Here is a 26322-nt window from a genome sequence, read left to right as displayed (position 1 = left end):
CAAACAGGCCAAAAGACAAAATATAAAACCACTTAAATCTGCTCTTTTCATAGTCCCTTTAATAGTGACACAAATGTACAATTGTAAAGAAAAAAAACATGGCAAATGCCTGCGTATTTAGACAAACAACATTGAGTAATCTATGGTGAGCACAGGCCTTCTATTGTGCAAAGTTAATGAACGATAGATAGCACTTCCCCCACATTCACACACTGTAAATATCATATGAGCATTTATCGGCGTCCCAGTTTCTTAAATGCCTTTAAGGACTTTGCCATCATTGGAGCAACTCCTGTGTGAAAAAAAATATGCGATGGTGAAATAAAATGTCAATCAGGATTATAGGTAACATCTATAAGTCTAGCTTTCATTCTCCCTGAATACAAACACTGAACAGGCCATCTTGATCTGTTTGTAAAGGTTGAACAAACGTAAAACATTGCATTCATATTCTAGCTCACTTGTTTTCTTGCGAGGGTCTTGTGTACTGGTTGCCCCCGAACTGGCGCTGCTGGACCTGCTGGGCTCATTACTCGGCCTCGGTCTGGTGTCTTGAACCTTGACGCTGATAATTACGGACATACATTAGTTCAGTGCAAAATTCAAATCAACAGAAAAAAGACATGGACCTAACATTTAAAAAAATAGTCTTCCATCTACATTACAGTTTGTGAGCATAACATCCATGTTGCACCAGCTGACCACAAAAGCAACCAATACGGTTTATCCACATTGCTCCAATTCCGGTTTGGCTAAGCTCACACAAAAGGTACTTCTCCCAGTGTTATCGCATGAGTCTCCGGCAGCTTATGACTCTACTAAGCTCCTGTTGTTGAGTGATCATTTTGTAGCCAAGGGCTAAAATGTACAACAATGCCCCACTACGGCTTTTAGAACCTTTGGTTTGTTTATGAATTTTATAATCCGTAAACCACATAGCTGAAAGGAATATGCAAGCACAAAAACATGTTTGTTTTTTAAAAGGAAAAAAATCCCGAGCTAATCGCAAAACCTCTGGAGATATTCCTCTATATTTAGGATGCTGAACCCCACCTGCACCTCAGCTGCGGCTGCTGAACAGCTGTCCCATGAAGTTCCTGCTGAATCCGCACGTCTCTCGGTGGCTTGGCAACAGTGTGAATAAATGCCATCTTCACCTGCCGACCTAAAGAAAAAAGTTGTCACAGTGTGCAGAACATTAAGAATAAACTGTATGCAGTCGATATATATGGTAATATTCACTTTTTCATGTTCAACTGTTTTTTTTTTTTTTTTTAAATACTTTTCTACTCAAGATTAGTCTCTTACAGTTCCAGCATACACACCTTTGGGTTTGCTAGAATGGGCCGAGACGATGCTTTTTGAGAGTCTTTTAAATTTCCTTTCCCTCTCCTCAGAAAGCCTGACAAACATCTCTTTCCATGATTCATACTCCAGAAGTTTGGAGTGTTTGAAGTCCCTCTGGCAATGTTTGCCCCATAAGTGGTCCGTCTCTCCAATGTAGATCTGAGGAAGCAAACACTTACAGGGCGAGCAACAAATACACACCCCTACCCTAAAGCTAAATTCTCTACACATATAATTTCTATTCTCAAGGTGTAAAAGTTCAGCTTTACTACAAAGGACATTTCACAATATACTGACGCACACTCCGTGGCCACTGTATGTAAAGCTGCTCATTAACAAACTCCTTTAAATCTGACACATTTCTTCATATTAAGTATGGCAATGGAGTCAGCGGTAAAGTTAGTGTTCAACTAAACATTATTAAACACAAACATGTCAACTTTGCACACAAGACATCCAATAGAAAGATTTACTGATTACATTCATATGCCCAAGGGACTTTAGCCTTTGAATTTATTGACCGTATGGCTTGTCCTCTCAATTAAGATATAGTTGTAGACATATAAACATATAAACAAACGGCGGGTCTGATGCTGTGCCAGGAAGGAGTAGCTCATTCAGTTGCCACTAAGAGTGTGCGTCTGCACTAAATTCATTCACACTCTTACTGGGTTGCATTCTTCAATGCGTAGCAGCTGTTCTGGTCTGCACCTCTCCAACACCGGCTCGAGGATTTCAAACGGGACTCCGCCAGTTTCATAAAGCACTGAGGAGAGATCCCTGCACCTAAATATAAATCCAACAAACTGACAGACTGATGAGCAAAAACAGCTTCTCTGGGCTTTACTCACAGTTAATGTTATTCTGGAGTGTGCGGATACACTGCTGGTGCAAGCTCATCATGGCTGGGAGGAAGGCGGTCTTGGCACCAGAGTAAACCTGCATCTTTTTGTTAAGTCGTTGACCCGTGAAGATGGCAGACTCCTCAGAGAAGTCACAAAAATCAGACTCCCTCTCAACTGTGAGGCAAAAGACAGAATGTCAAGAATGAAATAAGCAATCTGAGAATACAGGCGTAAGTTCTTGTTAAATACAGTACCTTTCCTCTCAAAGTACTCAACACCGAATGGTTTTTCACATTCAGCGGGTGAAGGACTGGTACATGAAATCATTTCCAGTACAGACTCCTTAAACTCCTGAAATATGAATGGAAACTTCATCAACCAAGGTCTTCACTCTAAAAGCCAAATTAATAAGACTATTGTCAAACATACTTGTGTTGGAGAGGTCACATTTGTAGACATCACAGCTGAGCTGAACGGTTTCACGACAGTACCTTTTGTTGCTTCCCCTTTTACGACGTTCTTGAGCGTTTTAGGCGGCTTCTTCACTCCAGATCTTTTCCTTTTCTCTGAAGTCACATCGTAGTTCAAGTATGATTCAAAAGACAGGGAGGCCTCCTCGGAGTCGTTCTGTGGGTTCTTGTGCTGTATTTTGGCCTTTTTGTTTTTTGAATTTCCCTTCTTTTCAGATTCTTGTTTGTATTTTAGAGGGCTGTGTTTCTCTTTACTAGTTTTTTTCCTTTTTTTGTTTTGGGCCACTGAAGTCCTAAATATTTCAGAAGATATGTCATCTTTGACACTTGCCAGCTTGAACGTGTCTGAGTGTTTGTGACTGGATTCAAATGAAAAAGATTCTTTGCCTTCTCTGGATAATTCTTTGTGTTTCTTATTTGACTTTTTGTCTGACCCCAGTCTTCCACTGTCAGAGCTGGATTTTCGATGAGTGTCCTCTGAGTTTTTGTTTCCAAACAAAGTGTTAGGGTCTCTTGATTTCCCCCCTCCCTCATTCCTTTTTATCTTCTTGGAGACAACTGAATTGTCCTTTTGATCCTCTTGGACATCAATGTTCTTTTTCAAGACGTCATTCTGAGAGATTTTTTCTTGATGACATTTTTCTTTATTTTCATTCTGTTTTTTCTGACTTTTCTGTTCTTTACTTTGTTTCTCCGAATCAGCTTTCCTGCTGCCCGTTTTGAAAAGGGCTTCATCGGAAGAATTCTTACTCTTAATGTGAGATTTCACGCAATTATTGTTTGAATCCTCCATTGCAAGACTTCCATTATTTGGACAGTTTTGGTCATCCAGTTTGTCTTCAACAGACAAACTCGCTGACGCTTCTCCATCCTCTGTGTGGCTGCATCAAGGAAAAACTCAAGATTAACTTGTAAAACAAATACAAAAAAGCAGTATACTGTTAATTAAAACTTAAATGTTAATACACGTCACCTTCTGGAGTCCTTAGGGACCAATCTTTTCCAACCCCTGACTAGCGACTTGGCCAATTCTCCAGCCTGTCCATGTCTGCGCAAGGAGTTTACGGTTTTTCCAATTCCAGTTTCCTAATATATATGCAGACACAAGTAAGCACAGTAAAAGAACATGTAACCAAAATAAGTACATAGCAAACATAACACAAAATACATTCTTTGCTAAAGATACTCACAGAAAGAAGTTCTAATGTGATATCAAGATCCTTGAGTTTCTGCAAAATCTTTACAACCTGGAAAGAGCGTAATAAATAAATGAAGGCGACACATTTTCCACGAGCATGGTTTTCATGCATGTTTAAGACCAAAAAAGCAACTAAAATGTATAGTAAATTGAGGAAAACCAGGCATGCCAAATATGGTAGTCCTGGTTTGGGATCACCACAGTTGCTGATTGTGCATTCAGAGCAGAAGCTATGTATGGGGAACCCGCACGGCCTCTCAGGCTGCTCCTTTTACTGTGAACTATAAATGGATAAAGCAGCCGGCTGTTATAAAGTCTCCCTATACAACAGAATCCTTCTCAGGTTGTCCTTTAACATGTACTTGATTTTAATTCATCCAAGTTTAAATCTACATTATACATTGGACAATGTAATAATCAATGACATCTAAGACTCAAACCGGCCTGCAGAGACACAAGGACCTCCACTGATGATGGACAGCAGCCATAAGTTGGACAACTGGACAAGTTGCCAATTTTAGCAGCGAGGCGCCTCCCATTTTACCAGCCTGACCCCAAAGTTAAGTGCTGCAAATGTGTGGCAGCAGCGCACATGTCACCGACTTAAACAGCTCACAATCAGCCCCTTTTCACACATAAAGGAGGACACAAGACGCACGTAATAAAGTAGGGAGAATATCCTGTAGCCCAAAGATTGTGACAGAGACGACATTGTGAATTTGTCACCGTTTCATTTGTAAGGGTCAATAAAAAGAATAGTAATGGAGCAAGTATTTGCTGTATAATTAAATATTGCATACTCTACACCAGAAACGGGAGAGTAGCCCAAAGCATGTATTCTGCAAACAATGTCTTCCCTGAAGGCAGGAACCGTTCCCTCTATCTGCTCTTCTTTTTGTGCTCAAAGACAAATAATAACCCGTATGTCTACTACCGTAGCAGACTCTGCTGAGTCTGTCAGCTGAAGTTTGAACCGCACGAGTTTCTTCGCCACATCAGAGCTGCTGGCCATCGCGGTGATTCTCGTGCACGCGTCTACACACACCGGGCAGCGCGCGCCTATTGATGACACTATTATAATGGGCGGACCCGATGACAGGAACGATGTGGCGTGTGTAGTTTAGAAAGGGTGAATCAATTAGGCGTACGTATATCAATATATGACAAAACACATTGATAATCATGATCACATTATTGAGAACATAATGTGACCTGCTTTAGGTTACTAATGGTAAACTCTTGGGCCTTTGAATATAGGTTTTATAAAATAAAGAATGATCATCCTTCTAACTAGAACAAAATAACTCTCCTTTCCCATAGTCCAACCAAAGATATACATTACATATATGATCATGGCTCTTAGCACTCTGCTGATGACACATTTTGAGAACATGTATGTAATTAAAATGTTTCAGGTGGTGTCACTCTTTGGCCTCATCAAACTGTGAAATTGATCCTTTTTTTCTGTGGCTTAGACTATATGTCCTCTGCACAGAGAGCAGAATGACTCATATTATTAATGAGTCCTGTATATTATGACATAACATAATATAACATATCATTAAATGTTTAAAGTGGTGCTCCAGTGTCTTCTGTACATTTTCATTTATATTTTCTCCAAATAACTTCAGCATATTTCCATTTCTGTTGCTCATGAAATTTCAGCCAACAATAAATAAGTGAATATTCCTAGAATTTCACTTTTATGTGTTTTACTAGAAGACTAAAATAGAAAAATATAACATTTTTCTTTCTGGATACTAAAATGGAATGCTCTGGGCACCACTGAGAGCAAATCATTTTTTTCTAAACAATGGTTGAATGAAATGAAAGAATTGAGGAGGCCGACTCCATGCACAGTATGTTGACATCTATGGATTGGAGGCGCTATTGTGGGACACTTTATGATGAAGGAGTTGTATGGTCCTTCTCCTCTGCCACATGCATTGCAAAATACTTGATTGGCACTCACTCCCCCAGAGGAGGAGTTAACTGTATGTCTCTCTCAGCTGGGTGACTGCTGCTCTCTCTCTCCTGCTCCATTACTGGAGGCACAAGATCCTTCTTCACCACCCTCAACTTCATTTTTCAGGTAAGTGAAACTTTCACATGCTTGATTGTTTTACCAATTTATCAAGGGCAATTAAGTGCAGTTAGCGCTTCAGCGTTTGGCCGTCATTTTAGACTGGAAAATGTGCTCTTTCTAACTTACCTGGGATTCAAAAGGGGATTCATTTTGTAAAGCTGTTGACCCCATCCTAAAATGTGTTTTAGCCACAGGGTGACAATACGCTTCAGGTGTTCTAGGTTTTGAATTAGAATAATCTGAGGATGTTTTTTATGAAACCTTTTTGTCTTGTAAATTGTGGTCATTGCATAGTTATCCAGGACAAGCAGATTAGACAAGTGTTACATACAATAAAAAAAAGAGACAAAAAAGATGAATGTTTGCCCTAAATTGAACTTAAACAGTGAGAGGACATGAGGCCTGGTGCTCATGTCTCAAAGTCTATAAAAGGAACGTCATGGGTGAGCCGTCCAGCGTTGCTATTCCTGGACATACTGCTGATAAATTGTGACAGATGCAAAGAGGGGCATGTTGACGCACTCACTTGCTCCAGCATCACCCAGTAGTAGCACATACGTTTTTAAAGGTGTCTGTCTCTAGTAGCGTCTATATAAATTACACTTACTCCAAAATGTAAGAATAATGTTCTCCTTCGATACAACAAAGTACCGAAAATGTATATTATTGCTTAGCTTGAAGGAAAGAAAACAGTACATCTGCACAAGGACAACAGGACCTCAAGCCAGCACATGAAATAATTTATAAACTCAAAATTATGAGTTATTTCAGATCAATCTTGTGAATGTGGCATACCAAAGATCTCCCCTCTATTTCAAGTTAAGTCACTAATATGTTGATGTCCCGACCAGATTAATTCCAAGCTAAATCTTTGCCAGCATAAGTCAGGTCTGTCACAAGTTGCATTTTACATAATTTATCTGTTTAGGATTTCTGTGAATCATCTTGCACTTTTCTTATGAAATCTTACATGTCTTGTGTATATTTTCAGAAGGTCTGGGCTGTGTTCTGCTGCTACAGCCATGGCACCCAAAAAGAACAAGGCGACCAAAAAGAGTAAAGGAGACATACATGAAATTACTATCATGGTCGAGGACAGCCCCATCAACAAGATCAACGGGCTAAACACTCTGTTGGAAGGAGGAAACGGCTTCAACTGCATTTCAACTGAAGTCACTGATTCTGTGTATGCCCCAAATCTGCTGGAGGGTTTGAGCAACATGAGGCAGGACAGCTTCCTCTGCGATCTAACAGTCGCCACCAAGTCAAAGTCATTTGATGTCCACAAGGTTGTCATGGCCTCCTGCAGCGAGTACATTCGAAGCATCTTGAAGAAGGATTCGTCCCTCCAGAAGATCGACCTGAACGACCTCTCACCGGTGGGCCTCGCCACAGCGATTACATATGCATACTCTGGAAAGCTGACCCTGTCGCTGTACAGCATCGGTAGCACTATCGCCGCGGCCATGCTGCTGCAGATCGGCACCTTGGTGAAGATGTGCAGCGATTTCCTTATGCAGGAGCTCAGCGTGGAGAACTGCATGTATGTGGCCAATATCGCTGATGCTTATGACCTCAAAGAAACCAAGGAGGCAGCTCAGAAGTTCATGCGGGAGAACTTCATCGAGTTCTCTGAGATGGAGCAGTTCCTGAAGCTCACCTATGAGCAGATCAGCGATTTCCTTTTAGATGATTCTCTGCAGCTTCCCTCCGAGGTCACGGCCTTCCAGATCGCCATGAAGTGGTTGGACTTTGACGAGAAAAGGTTGAAGTACGCGGCGGATCTCCTAACTCTCATCCGCTTCGGCACCATCTCTGCCCAAGACCTGGTGAATCATGTCCAGAACACGCCTAGAATGATGCAAGACCCCGAGTGCCACCGTCTCCTTGTTGATGCCATGAATTACCATCTGCTGCCATTCCAACAGAACATCCTCCAGTCACGCAGAACAAAGGTGCGCGGTGGCCTCAAGGTGATATTCACAGTTGGTGGACGCCCTGCCCTGACAGAGAAATCTCTCAGCAAAGAGGTCCTCTACAGAGATGCAGATAACGTGTGGAATAAGTTGACAGAAATGCCAGCAAAGAGCTTCAATCAGTGTGTGGCAGTCTTGGATGGCTTCCTGTATGTAGCAGGTGGTGAGGACCAGAATGACGCAAGGAACCAGGCTAAACATGCTGTCAGCAACTTCTGCAGGTAAGAACTAATTGTCACATTTGATTTTTAGTTTGTCACATTAGTTGGTATGGCACTCCAACATAACTGCAAATCCCTCTCACATTCTTCAGATTCGACCCCCGCTTCAACACGTGGATTCACTTGAGCAACATGATCCAGAAGCGCACACACTTCAGCCTCAACATCTTCAACGGCCTCCTGTTTGCCATCGGAGGGCGAAACGGTGATGGTGTTCAGGCCTCTGTGGAGTGCTATGTGCCCTCCTCCAACCAGTGGCAGATGAAAGCGCCCATGGAGGTGCCCCGCTGCTGTCACGGCAGTTCCCTCATCGATGGCAAGATACTTGTATCCGGAGGTTACATCAACAACGCCTACTCCAGGGCCGTGTGCTCGTACGACCCCTCCACTGACAGCTGGCACGACAAGAGCAGTCTGAGCACACCTCGAGGCTGGCACTGCGCTGCTACCGTGGGAGACCGAGCCTACGTCATTGGTGGAAGCCAGTTGGGAGGTCGTGGAGAGAGGGTGGATGTCCTCGCCGTTGAGTCTTACAACCCTCACAGCGGGCAGTGGAGCTACTGCACGCCTCTTAACACAGGAGTGAGCACAGCTGGTATTTCCACTTTGAACAACAAGGTCTATCTCCTCGGAGGCTGGAACGAGGGAGAGAAGAAGTACAAGAAATGCATTCAGGTTTACAACCCTGACCTCAATGAATGGACTGAGGATGATGAATTGCCAGAAGCAACAGTTGGCATTTCATGCTGTGTTGTCACCATACCCACACGGAAAACACGAGAGTCCAGAGCCAGTTCAGTGTCTTCTGCACCAGTCAGTATATAAAAGTTCCGATAGTAATAATGAAGTAGCCTTTCTGTTGCATAAATCTTGGTTGTAAACTCTACCAACAGTCCATTTTTCAGGACTAAGATGATGTTCAAATGGTCAACTTTCTTCAGATAAGAAAAAAAAAATAAAATGGAAGGATTTGGGAACATGTTCTAATAAGATTTTTTTTTTTACTCCATTTATAAGACGCAATTTGAAGCCTTAAAAGCATTTTGAGTATGGTTTCCCACTTAGTAGGATTGGCAACGTGGAAGACATTTATGAAAGAAATGGTTAAACCGACAGAAATTTACCTTTGGGGCCAATTCAGTTGAGATATCATTAGCCCTTTTTCTATAGCAAATATAATGTTATTTAAAACTCAAATGAAAGGTTTAAAGATGCAAAATCACTGCTGTTGTTGAGATTAATCTGTAACATGATTGTCTTTTTTATCAAGTGTTTGCAACACAGTTATTACTGTTGAAGGATTTTGTGACAGTCCAGTTTATGTCAACTATAGCTCCTGTAATTCTCAGAATGATGAGCTGGAGCTGGAATAAGTATTGACATCACCTACCATGAGTCGGAGTAGTAAGGCCGCAGCTTCTCTACATGTGTCTCATGTAGTGGTCGTATGTTGAGTGATTGTCAAACACACTATAAGTGCAAAGACAAGGATTCTGTTGGGAAATGTTTGAGTGACGAGGATTGAATGGGTTTAGATGTGACAGCAATACAATATTTTGTAAAAAAGAAAAAGAAAATACAAGTTGGGAACGACGTTGTCAGCCTGAGCTTTCCTGGGATTAATGGATTCCCTGACTGCTCATGTCTTTTCATTTTTTTGTTTGTTTTTAAATTAAAAAGATGAATTGAAGCTTCTTTGAGCCATGGTCATTTATTCAAAATCATGTTCATGCAAGTTTCTTTTTTGTTTTTTTTACTTATACGGTAATTTATTTCAAAGTACAGTACTTGGGGGTAACACACTTCAGTTTGTTTTTGACAACCATAAATCAGTAGCACTTTATAAAAAGTACACACTATTTAGTATTAGTAGAGCATGAGTAAACACTGGATTCATCATTTATAAAGCATTATTCCAACATGAATACTCATTAGTAACTAATTTATAAGCACATAAATGTTTCATTCTTGATTAATAAGCTTGGGATTCGTAAATGAAGTATTCAGGACTTATAGATGATTATTGAGATAATTTGTAATTAGCGTGCGCAATATAATGGGAAATGGAGCAACGGAAACTGGCAGACAAAAGGGACCAGAGAGAAACAAGGTGTTAACAATAGGGCACACAAATGTTCTAGATGTGGCAGAGTGCATGCTAAAGAAGATGAATGTGCCACACGTGATGCAGAATGCCACAAGTGTAAGAAGCTAGGACATTTTGCAGCAGTATGCCGTTCCCGCGTGATCAATGAGGTCACTGCACCCTACGAGGGAAGAGACGGAAGACACGTTCATTTTCCTGGGGGAAATTACAGACGTGGACGACTCAAACAAGGCATGGACAGTAAAACTGTCGGTGCAAGATATTACAATGGAATTTAAAATCGACACAGGGGCTGATTTAAGTGTCATCTCAGAAAAGACTTTTAACCTGCTGAGAAATAAGCCACGACTGAAAACTGGTGTAACCAAATTAGGCAGCCCAGGAGGTAGAGTAGACTGCAAGGGTTACTTCACAGCTACCACAGAGTGGAAAAAGCAAACGTTTAGGTTTAAAATAAACGTGATCAAGGGGCAACATGGCAGCAACTTGTGTGCTCCAATGGTTGCTGTACCCAAGAAGAACAAAGAGCAGCCAAGGATTTGTGTCGATCTAAAACATCTGAATAAAGCAGTGAAGAGGGAGAAGTTCATTCTGCCCACAATAGATGACATCCTACCTAAACTCACAGGCGCAAAAGTGTTTTCCCTTTTAGACGCAGCAAGTGGTTTCTGGCAAATACCACTAGACAAAGAGAGTGCCAAACTCACTACCTTCATAACTACCTTTGGAAGGTATTTCTTTAATAGACTGCCATTTGGAATCACAAGTGCACCAGAAATCTTTCAACGTGAAATGACTGGGCTCTTGAAGGATGAAGAAGGCCTGGCGGTTTACATGGACGACATCCTTATTTATGCAGACTCAGAAGAAGTCCATGAAGTGATACTCCAAAAGACTCTGGACACAGTGGAGAAGGCCGGTTTGAAGCTAAACCACGACAAATGTATCCTGCGTCAGCGACAACTCAAATACCTTGGACACTACATTGATGAGCATGGCATTCGGCCAGATGAGGCTAAGGTCAAGCCTATCACTCAGCTTGAGCCACCAAACAATGTCCCTGATATGAGAAGGATCCTGGGTATGATACACTACCTAAGCAGGTACCTGCCAAACCTGTCTGAGGTCACCAAACCACTCAAAAATGACATGACATGGGCATGGAGTGCAGTGCAGGAGGAGGCCTTCAAGAAGGTAAAACAACTCATCACAGAGTCACCTGTCCTAGCATTCTACGATGTGAATAAGCCTACCATTATCAGTGCAGATGCTAGTAGCTATGGCTTAGGTGGAGTCCTGCTTCAGAAACATGATGAACAGTTAAAACCAGTAGCGTTTTGTTCGAGAACACTCACTGATGCCGAGCAGCGCTATGCACAAATTGAAAAAGAGTGTCGCTGCAGTGTGGGCCTGTGAGAAGTTTTCCAGGTACCTCTATGGATTAGATTCCTTTACTCTACAGAGTGATCACAAGCCACTTATTCCCTTGATAAACTGTAAAGCTCTTGACACGGTTCCTATGAGGTGTCAGAGACTTTTACTACGTATGATGCGTTACAACCCTACAGCCGTGTATGTGCCGGGGAAACAACTTATCATAGCAGGTAAACTGTCTAGACATCCCCAGGCTGCTGTCATATAGGAAATCGCGGAGCTGACCAGTGAAATAGAAGCTTATGAGAAAGCAATCCACGAGTCATGGCCCATTTCACCCACCAAGCTCGACGTGGTCAAACAGCAGACCTTACAGGACGCAGAACTGCAGATGGTTCAACACTACGTGACGTCGGGATGGCCCAAGTATGCTGTTAAGGTGCCCGACAAGGTAAAAGACTACTACACTTCCAGACATCACCTCACAGTTTCAGAAGGACCCAGAAGAAAGAACCCCTGATCACTACCCCGCTACCCAGTCGCCCATGGAAAAGAGTAGCAGCCGACATATGTGAGCTGAATAAACAGAACTACTTGGTAGTTGTAGACTATTTTTCACGATTTATAGAAATAGCCTACCTCAATGACATGTCAGGTGAAACCATGAGCTACTTCCAGCCCTCACTACCCTCAAGCAAACGGTGAGGCAGAAAGAGCTGTGCAGACAGCCAAACAGATCTTGAAACAAACTGACCTGTTCTTAGCTCTTTTGGTCTACAGAGCGACCCCGCTTCAAGCCACAGGTGTGAGCCCAGCTCAGCTGATGCTCGGAAGGCAAATCCGTACCACAGTACGTACATGGAGGCTAATCTACAACCGGGATGGCCAGACCTCCACAAAGTGAGACAGAGCAATGAGAGGATGAAACAGAGCTACAGACGGGCCTACAATGACAAGAATAACGTCAGAACTCTACCAGACCTTCAGCCTGGAACCAGTGTTGCTGTAAAGCTGGATAATGAAAGAGGCTGGACAAAGTCTGCTTCGGTCCTATAGCAAGGTGACACACAAAGGTCATGCCTAGTCCAGACGGATAAAGGAGTACTGCGCCGAAACCGTCGCCATCTAAGACCTCTCCACAGCCCTTCAGAGACTTTCCAGGAGGGAAGGGACGGATGTATAGTGAACGATGGAGACTTGAACTCATCTTGTTCTGATGCAGAAACATCTCCAGAAACATCTCCGGTAACATCTCCAGTTACTATGACACAGACTTCAACACGCACAACCTCCAGCGGCAGAGTTGTAAAACCACTAGAGTATGTTCAGTAGTTAGGACGTAGCCTGCATCATGTGGCAGAATAATCCACTGCAGCTATGTTGGTGACTGGTAGTCCACCCAGATCCCAATAGTTCAGGTTTATGTCGAATAACTGTTAGTTAATAATAACAATATACAAAACTGTTAAGTTTAAATCCTGAAAGTAAATGTATGTTGTTATGAAACTGTTACCTAATATAACATTTGTTCTGAGTTTTACAAAGAACAGTTAGTCATGCAGAAGTTGTTGACGGATGATATTGTGCCCTTTTGCAGCATGTCTTAAATGACTCAAAGAAAGGGTGATGTAATGGTACTTTTTAATAGACATACAGAGCGGAGTGATCAGTGTGTGTGATATCGGAGGGGGGGCGTGTTCAGTCCGCAGTCGGAGTTATACGAACCTGTCAGTCACAGTCTCGGTGTTGTGCTAATGTTTAGCTAATAAAGTTAGCCGAAGATACAACGGTCTCCTAAGCTTATTATACACATAACACTACAGTTACTACTCGTTAGTTAAGTATTAGTTAAGCATGTTCTGTGACCTAATCTAAAGTGTAGACTATTTATGCCTTACAAAGCATTAATTCATGTCATGAAGAATTCAGTAGTGATTAGTTAAGTATTAGTTAAGTATGTTCTGTGACCTACGCTAATATATAAGCAGTGGCTCAAAGCTAGCAGAAGTCTCAGTTCATCTTCTCAACAGAAAAGGGAACACAAAGTGATAAAGAACATTAATATGATGGTGCTAGGGGGCCATGCCCATCAGTGGCATGAGTGTTCCATAGTTTGTTTGCACATAGCTACATATTATTGATTATGCTAGCTATGGCTAGCTCGCCCGTTAACTCGAATGAGTTACTAATGAGTATTCATGTTGGAATAATGCTTTATAAATGATGAATTCAGTGTTTATTCATGCTTTACTAATGCTAAATAGTGTGTACTTATTATAAAGTGCTACCCATAAATCAACAAAATGTACACGTACACATGATTATTTCACTCTTTTCTATTTCAGTTCATACCTATTTGCCCTTTTTAGTAAATTGTTAATTATTGCAGTATACGTGGACCAGGTGATGAGGCAAATTAGAGGTTTCCATTTCCTTTCTTTAGAATGAGCACTCGTCTTTAATCCTATCATGAAATTCTTCCAACTCAGAGAATCATAAATGCGTGTACTTTTCTTTTTTACAAACTGTATCCAGACACATTTTTAGATAAATAAAAAGAGATGGCAAAATACCACATTTTGGCATCAAGTGAGTAATCTAATCTTCGAGCTCTTGCTCATTTACTCCAAACACACTTTACACAGCAAGAGCGAGTAAACAGCTTCAGGCATGTAACATTATCCAAATGAGTAACTGTCACTACATTATGCACAGAATGTTTCTGGAGCACTCTTGTCGTTCCATGTCCATTATTCCCAAAGAGTGAAGCAAATATTATTCTTTTACAGTTTGTGAAATTTAAGGTATTTTCTTTTTTTTTAAACACCTTATTTTTTGCCTTTTCAGCGCGAACAGAAAACCAATATACAGAAATGAAAAACAAACAATAATAACTTCAACAAAAAAGGGTCTGGTTTGCTCTGTCCTCTCAAAAACATGACAAACCCTGAGAAACATTGAAGTGTTTCTCATCTTGTTCTATTGTTGACATGTAAACATCCCATTTCTCCCACTTGTCATGACATTGCTCCTCTTGAGCTCTCATTCTGTGGGTTAACAGTTCCATCTCATATATTTCAATTTTCAACCATCCATCTTGTGATGGTGGTTCTATTGTGTGCCATTTCTTTGTAATAGACTTTTTACTAGGTGCTAGCAGAATTTTCAGCAGATATCTGTCTTCCCTTAACACAGTATCTGTTGTCATATTACCAAAGTAGAGAAACATACAGGACTTAACCTAGGTCATAGCCTAGAATTTTGACAATAACCATATGGACATTTCCCCAGAACTGTGCAATTTCCAGACATAGCCTAAATACATGGGAGTGGTTTACATTGACTGCCCCACATTCACTCCAACATGGTTGATCAATAGACAGACATTTGTTTGTAATTTGGGGAGAATTTAAGGTATTTTCATAAAGACAGAGGTGTCATTACAATGTTAAAGGATAAAACAAAAATATCGTCTTGATCAGCTTCCTAGTTAAACACCAAAACTGTTTTGGTTATTTCACATGAGAGATGTCGGTGTTGGTGATTTAGTCCTGGCCGTACAACTTTCGAAACATTAATAACAAACAGAACGTCATTAATCAGGTTAATGGAGAAAAAGTGTTGAGAGTTAACCCACATCCTTATTTGGGCAATAAGTTAGTTCAATGACCTTTCAGCTGTTCAATCCACCCATGCACAGTCCACACACCCTCAAAAGGAAAAGTGCTGTGTCACATCCTCTTGTTTTTCTATTATGTTGCATTCAGGTGTTCCTGATAAACTGGTTCTTCCTAAACTTTAGTCGTAAGCATGACTCATTAATTGCAGTACTGTGGTCTGGGAATGATAAGACACGTGACCCAGTGAGTACATTGCTCTGTGGTGGTAGTTGTTCTTGTGAGCAGCGTTTTTACGTTTATCTTTCAGGAAAATCTGGAAAATCAACTTGCTAAAAGCAAACAAAATGAATGGAAAGAAATAAGACGGTTTTAACAAACTGAGAACATCTTACGCAATGTGACTTAAATCAATTAAATCGTCTTTTTTTACACACTTTTATTGAATTGCTTGATCTGATCAATCTTATAATTGAGAAACAAAATATTTATACGGTAGATATGTCAAGTCTTCCAGCCTCCTAAATGTGAGTATTTAGTGCTGTTCCTTGCCGTATATCATATATAATTGAATAACTGTGACTTGGACTGTCTACAAACAGTTTATTAACACTCATACACTTTTGTTGACTAATTGATAAGTTGATTTAATCGACAGATCTTTAAAACTGAGCTTCTTCACAAATAATCACATAATTGGGTTTACCAGATATGTGCTCAGGAGTTTCTTGGAACTAAATCATTCAGCATAAAAAAAAAAACTAATCGACTCAAGCACTACAGGGACGTGTACGTGGACGTATACCGTATACGTGTCGTGGACGTATTATCGCTACACCTGCTCCGATTGACAGATGAGTGGGAGGAGCCACACGACGAAGAACGCCGAGTCATCGTTGCGTCATGGCGCTCCGCCTGACGACATCACGTGTGTGAAGTCGGGAGGGCGTAACGTTACATATATATACAACACCAGCCACGAGAACAAGAATTGGTGCGGCAACAATTACCAAACAACCGTTTCACGTCGCTGTCACAGGAACGGGCCCGGTGGTCCACCGAGCCAACGAGGCACCGAGCAGCGCGTCAGGGGGTGCGGGGTGGGGGGTGTCCTTCTGGGAAACAGCCGCATCGTTTGTCCGGTGTGCCCCACCGAGCTAACCAGACGTTAGCAAGTGATGAGCAGGGGCCTGTTTCTTCTGGATGCCCCGCTGAGGTTACCGACAGGGCACGCCGCCTAACGGCACCAGGAGGCTCCGCTGCAGCCTCGTGCACCCTCTCGGACGGCACCTTAAGGACCCGGGGCTCAGTTCATTCTAGTTGCGCGCGAGCTGGACACACCAGCTAGCTTTTAGCTAACCGTGCAAGTTCATACGAGACCGCAGTAGTCGGTGCGATGGGTTTGCTGTCGCAGGGGTCTCCGCTGAGCTGGGAGGAAACCAAGAAGTATGCGGACCACATCAGAAAGCACGGCATCATCCAGTTCCTCAACATCTACAACAAGCTGAAGGAGCGGCAGAAAGATGTGTTGAAGTGGGGCGATGAGGTGAGAAACGAGCCTTCTTCACCTCAAAACGACCCGACATGTGGGGAAGTGCTGCATTGCTGCAGCTGCCTGTCAGGATGGCTGTGCATGATGCAATATTGGCCTTTTATTGAGATAGAAAACGACCTTACTGTTTTTACTCTGCGCAGAAAAACAACAACAACATTTAAATCAATTTATCCTGCAGCACTGTAATATTTTAGGAGGATGTGCATGTTCATGAGTTCATAAGTTGCTCTCATGGACAACATGTTCCACTTCAGTTCAACATGTGGAAGTTGATTGACGAGGGAATAGTTGGTGTTGGTTGTATTTCCAATAATGGTGGGTATTCACTGGGTAAATGTTCTAGCTGCTTGTGAGCGAGTATTATCAATCATTCAGTGTACCTGTAGCAGTATGCTAATACTAATGACCCAGGCAGTGCAACAGGTAATTCAGGAAGACACTCCCTGTTGCTTAAAGCTGGCTAAACATTATGTTATCAGACACTTTGTAGGCTCCGCTGTGACTTTTGTATTTCAGTCAGAAACTCCACATTAGTTTTTGCCCACCACCAGTCCACCAAACTTCAGCGTACTACAGCTTGATCAATGTGGAATGCTGTTGTTATAGATTAATCCCTCTTTCAGACAGGGGATCAGCAGAGTCAAGGAAACATAACTGATGAATTGGAATTGATGTGATGTCCCAGTCTGATCTGGGACGTGTCTGCTTTGTGCCGAAGTCAAGCGTGGACTGAAAACCTGGTTTAGAAGTTGAAAGAGTGTGTTGAATGAATAAACCAGTGGCTGTAGTGCAGTGCTTGATTCATAAGGTGTCTTATTTGTTTTTATTCCTTTTTACTTTTAGGTTGAGTACATGTTGGTGGAATTGGATGACAAGAATGAAAAAGTTCAACTCGTCCTCAACGGTAAAGATGTTTTGGAAACCCTCCAAGACCAGGGTGAAAAGATAAACCCCAAGTAAGTGAACTTGACACCGGATGCATATAGCTGAATTTACTCGATATTAAAAGATCTAGATGTCTTTGTACTGTGTAGTTTTAAACGATGATAGCCAGAATTTACTGAGATCGTTTGTTTTTATTCTGTTTATGCTTCAACTTTGTTTCCGCCCTTCTTCCAAATATGCATTTTATTTTGTGCGGTCATGTGTGGTTCGAGTCAATGTTTTCTGTCTGGAAAAAGACATGGTCACAAATAGATTGTCAATCTCAGAAATTGAAACAATTCAATTCTCAATCTGAAATGCAATTAATAATCTGCATTATTTTGCACCGAAATTCTTAATTAAATGAGAAAATATTTCAGTATTTAATTTATCAAGTATTTGACACAAGACCATTGTGTAACCATGTAGTTATTTTATATAGACTATTTATTTATTTATTTATTTATCAGAGAACATGCGATATTGTGATATAAATTGTTATCAAGAAATTAAATAACTTATTATGTGATAGAAAACTTTGAAAATGTTGAGTGGGTTGTCGCTTTGGAAAGCCACAAGCCACAGTGGCTGGTGCGCACAAAAGGTAATGCCAAGCCCTGCGTACGAGTTGTCGTGTGAAGACACAAGCCAGCTTTTTCAGTTAAATCATCACGCATCACCACACACACACACTTGCACAGGTATTTGTTTTGACAACCAACTCGGGCATGTGTTCGCACAGCTACGCCACCCAGCATCAATGTGACCAGATCTCTAATCGGCTATTAAAGCGCAGAGGCATGCAGCATTATGCCCCTTGGTCTCCTCACATTGCTTCACTCGCACTGAATTTGCCTGAAAGCCTGTGTGTCTATTTGACTTTCAAAGTCATCGTCCATTCATATCAATGGCTGTCGTGCTTTCGCTCACATGCACAAAGCATACCACACAAAGTCTCAACTGTTTGAACAAAAGGGTGCAGCCACAAGTTGCTTTTTCTTCAGCAAAACCGCAGTTTTTCCAAATCGCACAAGTTAGTGCCATTAGAAGCAGCTACAGCTCTTGACTTATTGGCGTATCTCCTTTCGCGTTCCACACCTGGATCTTAACTGTTGACACAGTAACTTCCCCTGAGGCTCCTTAAGGTCGTTTGGGAAATATCAGTAAACTGCACTTCCAAGTTTTTTTGCATAGTTCTTACCATCTGTAACTGCACAGTCCTGACCTTTCTCCCTCACATGTCACTGCTGTTGGCTTCACTGTGGAGATGTTAGTATCTATGCAATGAGCAGTGTTTTTCGTCCGATTCAGAAGTATTCAGTCCAAAAGGTTAAAAAAAAATTGTCTTAATCTCAGTCAATCATTAATTGCAGTTTTACAGTTTTAGAGGGGCTTTTATTTTCTTCTTCGGAGTTTTACAAAATAAAAGACCTTTTCATTTTAAACTTCTTCCATTTCCTTTTGTTTGTGCTTCCAGAGGAGCTTTAGTGTTTGTTGTACCCTTCTTTTTGATTGATAACCCAACATAGTTATATGTTGTACATAAAGTCCCTGAATCATCATGGCATAAATTACATAAAAACATAAGGTGTCACAGCACTTTAACTTTAATAAATGTACAAAGCTGTTCTGATGTCCCATTTTAGCTTTGATTGCTTGTTGACAAAAGTTATTTGAATGAAGTCTAAAATAAGACATTCTGCATGGTAAACAAATAAATTGAACATTTTACAAAAGTGCTCCAGATCAATCCTACAAAAGGAAGCGGTAATGTGAGGATAATTTGCCAAAAGACATCCATCAGGGATATCAATTAGAGCTGGTAATACGGTTGGCGTTTCCAAAGTGTAGTAACATTTCTTCAAAAAGAGGAATCCTCTGCAGGCGGTGTACATGTGTTTGCATAAGCTTATGAGTGTTATGTTTGCTCGCTGCTCATGACGTCGGTCTGACTCTGTGGAGCCGACTTCACCCAGGGGAAATACCAGTGGCAGTGGGAATAGTAGAGCCGAAGCATTCCTCATTACTGCCCCTCTGTCGCACACACCAAAGAGCACGCTCTGGAGCACAAATACGTCGCGTTCGTTTGCCGTGCCAAGATTACGGCTGACATACGATAAAGGGAGAGCGATCAGTCAGTTAGAAAGGTCACTGTGATGCAGAGATCAGGGGCGCCTCCTCGGTGGCCTCCCTTCCTTGCTCGCCTATAAAGGAAGAACGTTGTCACAACACTTTTCATGTTTGTGCAGTCACCCCACACTTTGGAGGCCAGAGTATGGCAGCTACATGATTGAAGGAACGCCGGGGCAGCCGTACGGCGGTACGATGTCAGAGTTCAACACCGTGGAGGGCAACATGGGGAAGAGGCGGCGAGAGGCCTCGTCGGTCCTGAGCCAGAATGAAACCCTCTGCACCATCACTGCATTTCCAAGGTACTTTGTTTGACTTGTTTTAGGCCTCATTGATCATTGTTTGTGGAGATAAGAGCAAAAGAAAAACAAACTGCAGTCTTTGCAATGGTGTGAAATAATTCATTCATCAATTTGACGGATTCTTTCAGTTTACAACATGAAATGTTTTTGACTTTGAAACTGTGATTGCCCCCGACCTCATGATGAATTTGAAGAATAATTGTTGATAGTTGTAAGTTGCAGTCATCTTTTCTATCAAACTAGCAAAGTACTACACGAAAATTAAGTGTATCATGTATGTTTTGATCCCTTTTTTAGGTTGGGTTGCCCAGGTTTCACCAAACCAGAACACCGACCGACCCCTGTTGAAAAGGGAGTGTCGAAGTCACTGTTTTTCCCAGATGAAGCCATCAACAGCCACCCAAGATTCAGGTAGGCTTCATGACTGATCCGCTTACTCTTACCTTGCAGGATAATTGACTCCTTTTGTCTTAATGACCCAGAAGACCAAGAGATGGTTTTCTTTTTGGCTTATTTGACTGCCTGTAGACTTCTATTCCTTTTTAATAACGAAGCGTGCGTTTGTGGGTATGTGCGCTTATGTGACAGCATGTGTATGTGAACTTGCTTTTTCAGCACCCTTACCAGAAACATACGTCACAGAAGAGGAGAGAAAGTTGTGATTAATGTGCCAAGTAAGTTTGAAGGAAATTACCTATATGAATAGTACTATAAACTAGTCACTTTGATCTTTTTCTTCAATTAAAGTGTAACATTTACTTTATGTTGTGATTTGTTATTCTATTAAATATATGGTCAATCAATATTCTTAATCAATTGTTATAGATGCAGACTCTAGTGTATATGCTATAGCCAGCAGAGACATGTATAATGAAGCCTTTCTGATAATACCCCAAGTACCTTTCTTTTTCAAACTATTAACAATACATTTAACAAAGTGTGTCATATTTGACGAAATGTGATTTCAGTTGGCGGTTTAGATTTGCCTCAGACTGCAGTTAGAAAATTACCAAAATGTGACTATTCCTTCTCGGGTTTTAGTCTTTAAAGACAAGTGCACTCCGTCTCCATTTGTGGAGGAGTTTCCTGAGGACGACGGTGAAGCAGCGAGGGCGGCTCTGCCCGACCACATCTACATGGACGCCATGGGCTTCGGGATGGGTAACTGCTGTCTGCAGGTACTGACCGAACATCTGGTGGTCTTTGTTGCCCTCTAAACAATGCTTGTGTTTTCAAACAGTGACGCAAATGAGATGCTGTAAACTGAACTATTTTATACTTTACAATCCTAATAAGTGATTTATAAATGTACTTCAGCCTCTCTTTTTTTATGATTGTTTTGCAGGTGACATTCCAAGCTTGTAGTATTGATGAGGCGAGATATCTTTATGACCAACTAGCAACATTCTGCCCCATAGTGGTGAGTCGATAAGTCGATGCATTATGATTACTCACCTGACCTCTTCTTTCACTGGACTATTATATAACTATCAATCCTATAACTGAATCAAATACTTTGAAAATAACTCTGCAGCCAGTCGCAATGTGTTTCTATCGAGATTGTGTGGCTTTAGCTTTTCATAAACAACGACTGAATCTTTTTTCCTCTCGTTCCAGATGGCGTTGAGTGCAGCGTCTCCCTTCTACAGAGGCTTTGTGTCCGATAATGATTGTCGCTGGGGAGTTATTTCTGCCTCTGTGGATGACAGGACGGTGGAAGAACGCGGGCTCAAGGTGAGCGGGCGGAGCTGAAAATCCAGACCCCACGTGTTGAAAAATAAAAGAATACTGTACTGAGACTGTACTTTTTTTTGTTTTACCTCTGATATATTATTTATCTATCATCTTTTATTATTGACATTTGAGATTTGTATACACGAGGCAATGCTGTATATTTCAAATATTCCATATTTGATTTAGGTCATTTATATTGTCCAATTTGGGTAATGTTGCCTCTGAATTGCTAGAGCTTGTTATTGTGTTTTACTTAGTGGAATACCACCAAGACTGGAACCATGCAATCCAATTTTATTTTATTTCATTTTATATTTATTTTATTTATGCTTTAGGTCTGCATTTGAATGAAGTATAATGTATGAAAATCCCTTTTTCCCTTACAGCCTTTGAAAAACGACAAATACAGGATCTTCAAGTCAAGATACGACTCAATTGACAGCTACCTGTCTAGCTGCAGTGAGAAGTACAATGACATTGACTTGACGATAGACGAGGAGATCAACAAGCAGCTGCTCGATGCAGGTAATGTGACGGAAGTGATATGTCTTAAGTACGGTCAACTTCCCAGTCAGAATCATCTGATGCTTGTGCAGTAAATTAATGAATAATAAGCTTCCTGTTTGTAGGAATTGATAAGCTGCTGGCCCAACACATAGCACACCTCTTCATCCGAGATCCACTCTCCATCTTTGAGGAGAAAATCCACTTGGATGATGAAAACGAGTCCGATCACTTTGAGGTGAGGTTTTCTGGATTTCAAGTTCTGCGAAGAAAGCCGACCATGTGTAAAAACACTGTACAGGCGTAAAGGAGTATTTATTCACACTTGTCTACCTGCAGAACCTCCAGTCGACCAACTGGCAGACGATGAGGTTCAAACCTCCACCTCCAAACTCCGACATTGGCTGGAGAGTTGAGTTCCGCCCCATGGAGGTAAAAACCAACGGCACAGTAATCTTTTTTTTTAATATATATTTAATGGCCTTTCAGATGCTGAAAAAAATGATAGTAAGTTGAGTTTTATTTTGTAGGTGCAGCTAACTGACTTTGAAAACGCTGCTTACGTGGTCTTTGTCGTCCTGCTCACCAGAGTGATCTTGTCCTATAAACTGAACTTTCTGATCCCTTTGTCAAAGGTAAAAACAGCCACACAGTTCTACTCTTTCATAAAATGTCAAGAGGAATTCAATGAGTAAAGTAGGACATTTGGGTCCTAATGATATACTTTGTACGCTGGGCTCTGATCCAATAACCGCTGGTCTTTCGTTAGGTGGATGAAAACATGAAGGCCGCACAGAAGAGAAACTCTGTCCAGGAGGGCATGTTTTACTTCCGAAAGGACATCTTCAAAGGTGGGTAAAACAAAAGGTGACGACTTCAGGTCGATGCTTAAAGCCTCACATGGGAGTCACTGATCCCTTTGTCTTGTCCACCAACAGGCTGCAACCCGGGCCTTGATGGAGCAGCCTCGGCTGAGAACGGCTTGGAGACCGATGGTGATAATGAGGAGTACACGCTGATGAGTATCGACACAATCATCAATGGAAAGGTGTTTATTGTCTGACACTTGATGACAATATTTCAACGATACTCTGTTTTATTTATCTGGTTTTACTCTTAACGCACCGCTCCAAAAATGCAAAATAACAAATCAAGCTAATTTAGGCTATTTAAATGATGTGACTACAATGCCAGCAGTGTTTGTAAGTGGCTTAGAATAAGCTTGAACATTGGAGTTGTAATAATGAGTGAATGTTTTCTAAGTATTTAGTTTAAATCACAGCTGTGCATTATGACAGCCACTAGCATGGCTGCAGACTCTTAAGTCCTGTTTTAAGCTCCCTAACAATTACTGCTGTTTTTTTCCATCAGGAGGGAGTGTTTCAAGGGCTAATCCCGATCCTTAACTGCTATCTGGAAAACATGGAAGTGGATGTGGATACCAGGTGCACCATTTTGAATTATCTGAAGCTCATCAAGAAACGTGCCTCAGGTAAATTTGCACGAATTGACGAAACTTAATGACAGCAAAAGCAGATTTCTCTTTGTGCAACCTCAACTCTGAGCGCAACTCTAAATGTTTCTGATTTGTAACAGGCGAACTGATGACGATGGCCAAGTGGATGAGGGAATTTGTTGCCAAGCACCCGCAGTACAAGCAGGACAGCGTCCTAACCGACAAGATAAACTACGACCTGTTCAAGAAGTGCGACAGGGTTGCAAAAGGCGAAGAGCAATGCCCAGAGCTCATTGGAATCCCAGTGAACAGGTTCAAATGAGAAACGCTGCAGAAGTACACCGTCATTATAAAAACGTGCATGTAAAGAAAGACCAAATGTGTGGCTCAGAATGAAAGCGGTCCAATTTTAAGAGAATGCAAAACAGCATGTGTGTGTTTTAAGAAACACACCTGCATCAAATGTATGTATATATATATACTGTATCAGATTTTTTTATGATTACAGAATTATTTTAATAGGGTTGTGACATGCAAAAGGTTGTGGTATAGAAATCAGATGTGTATTTATTTTTCTCTGGAAATTAAGCCTATCTGTGTGACAATGTAAATGTAGCAAAGAGCTGTACAGTAGTCTGCTTTAATCTTGTGTTCTCTAAATACTGTACTTCCGCTCTTTAAAACATTAACATCACAGGCCTTTTTATTCTGGGTAAGCGCTTTTCGCTTTTGGTAGACACCTTTTTCTTTTTGCAACGTGTGCTTTTCTCTGCTGACATTGTAATAGGACCTTGAAAGTAGTGCATTCAAGTGGAAAGGTTAACCATTGTTTGCAATATAATGCTGCTTCAAAATAAATCTGCACAACAGATGGTGAGTCAGTCTTTTATGACCAAAGGTAATGGATTTAATTGGATCAAATAAGATGGTTGAGCCAACACAAAACCATCATCCTCAAGCTTGATCTTTATCAGACTTCACAATCACTTCTGGAAAATCGTCCAACAACTCAAATTCTCAGCATTTTGAATGCTGCTGTCGGCACGTTGGATAGCAACCAGAGGCTTGCAGAAAGTCATTGTGACCATAAATGAGACAAGAATTAAATCCTACGGTTCCTCCACCTCACTCCCCGTCGCTGGCAGACTATTTTGCCGGGAGGAGAACGGGCGCCAACTTCAGAGAAAGAAAGATTTCGTAATAAATGTCAATATTCAAACCAGTGTTGATGTATTTCATTTCTGTGTAGTTATAGCATATAGTTTATAACAACAATAAGACTTTTTTTATTTTATTTTGCGAAAACGTTATAAAAGTAAACCTGTGAATTTCAACACACTTTTCTTAATAGCTAAATAAATAAATGTCCAACAGCCAAAACATGAACAGTCACATCCACAAGATGGTAGTATTGAACCACTTTACATAATTGACCTCCTGTTTGACCTTTTGGACCAGATGATGATACGAAAAGGCCCATCCTGTGGAGGGACAAGAAACAGATATTAAACCACAAACAAAGCTCTTTTTGTATTCATGGAAATGGCCATTAGAGTAAAATAAGATGCATTATGTGTTTAAATAGCTGGTCTTCAACACAAACATTCTTCATGATAAATTATTAGAAATGCTCCACTGATATTAAAACTACAATTAAAGTCCCAATAAGAAAAAGTAATACAAGAATAGTAAAATTCCCAATAATTAGTTTGTAAAGTTCACAAATGAAAAGTAAAATAGCGGTTGAACGGTTACAAGAAAATTGATGAGATATTCAAGGGGAAAACATTTGTTTTAAGTAGTAAACATGCAGCAGGTCAATGAATGTAAGTACGGCCATTTTTCCACTTTAACTTTGCTGAGACACACGTTACCACACACGTTACCATGGCAAGGTCAAAGCGTGTCATGTGTAATCGTGAATATTTATTTTCTCCCTGTTTTGAGCGTCTTCCAGGCTCTTGCCTCACGACGAGAGAAGTAATTGTCAAACCATTAGCTTTTTTTTTGTGCAAAACACCTTAACAAAATGCATATTATATGTATACAATAATTAAATGTTTAATACATAAATCTGTATAATATATTCTCTGCTTGCATTCCTCTTCTTATATGTGTTCATGTACCATCTTTAATCGTTACATTTAAAATGCCAGACTCAACACCCATGTGCTGTTCTCTTTGTTTACATTTTTTTTACATCTCTGTTTCCAAGCTTCCAAGATTGATTATGCTTATACTTCAAATGCAGGCTACTAATCAATATGTTTATATTTACAAAAGATCACATACATATTTGCTCACAGTCCCACAGAGAAGTATCACCCATCTCTGCAGTTATCCACCCTCAACTTGACAGTGTTTTGGTGTCTTTCAGCTCTTTCATTGTTTTATACCTTTCCTGCCGAAAACTGTTTTAATTCAGAAGATAGCTTTATTCCAGCCCCACGATAACACAAATATACAAAGTTAACGA

At 41.0% G+C, this 26322-nt stretch overlaps 3 protein-coding genes across 3 annotated transcripts; 2 read left to right on the top strand and 1 right to left on the bottom strand.

Moving 5' to 3' along the window:
- Positions 1-233: 233 nt before the first annotated feature.
- Positions 234-4872, bottom strand: eloal (elongin A, like; the record flags this gene model as incomplete). The annotated part of the gene is made up of 11 exons (XM_079230253.1): positions 234-292; positions 462-565; positions 1054-1165; positions 1326-1506; positions 2016-2113; positions 2199-2366; positions 2447-2543; positions 2622-3543; positions 3636-3748; positions 3853-3909; positions 4795-4872. The coding sequence occupies 11 exons, from the start codon at positions 4870-4872 to the stop codon at positions 234-236; spliced, it is 1989 nt and encodes a 662-aa protein (XP_079086379.1).
- A 1033-nt stretch (positions 4873-5905) lies between these two features.
- klhl31 (kelch-like family member 31) lies at positions 5906-9837 on the top strand. Its single transcript, XM_079229767.1, has 3 exons — positions 5906-5952; positions 6938-8143; positions 8236-9837. Exons 2-3 carry the CDS (start codon positions 6969-6971, stop codon positions 8966-8968), a joined length of 1908 nt encoding a protein of 635 aa, XP_079085893.1. The 5' UTR covers positions 5906-5952; positions 6938-6968; the 3' UTR covers positions 8969-9837.
- A 6527-nt stretch (positions 9838-16364) lies between these two features.
- Positions 16365-24717, top strand: gclc (glutamate-cysteine ligase, catalytic subunit). Its single transcript, XM_079229348.1, has 16 exons — positions 16365-16787; positions 17640-17752; positions 19970-20152; positions 20450-20563; positions 20768-20826; positions 21194-21330; positions 21498-21572; positions 21770-21886; positions 22273-22411; positions 22516-22628; positions 22730-22822; positions 22921-23025; positions 23160-23241; positions 23329-23438; positions 23762-23882; positions 23987-24717. The coding sequence occupies exons 1-16, from the start codon at positions 16638-16640 to the stop codon at positions 24166-24168; spliced, it is 1893 nt and encodes a 630-aa protein (XP_079085474.1). The 5' UTR covers positions 16365-16637; the 3' UTR covers positions 24169-24717.
- The last annotated feature ends 1605 nt before the right edge of the window (positions 24718-26322 follow it).

This window comes from Taurulus bubalis, assembly GCF_910589615.1.
Source record: "Taurulus bubalis genome assembly, chromosome: 14".
Classification (NCBI taxonomy): Eukaryota; Metazoa; Chordata; class Actinopteri; order Perciformes; family Cottidae; genus Taurulus; species Taurulus bubalis.
This window is presented reverse-complemented; position numbering and strand designations above follow the sequence as displayed.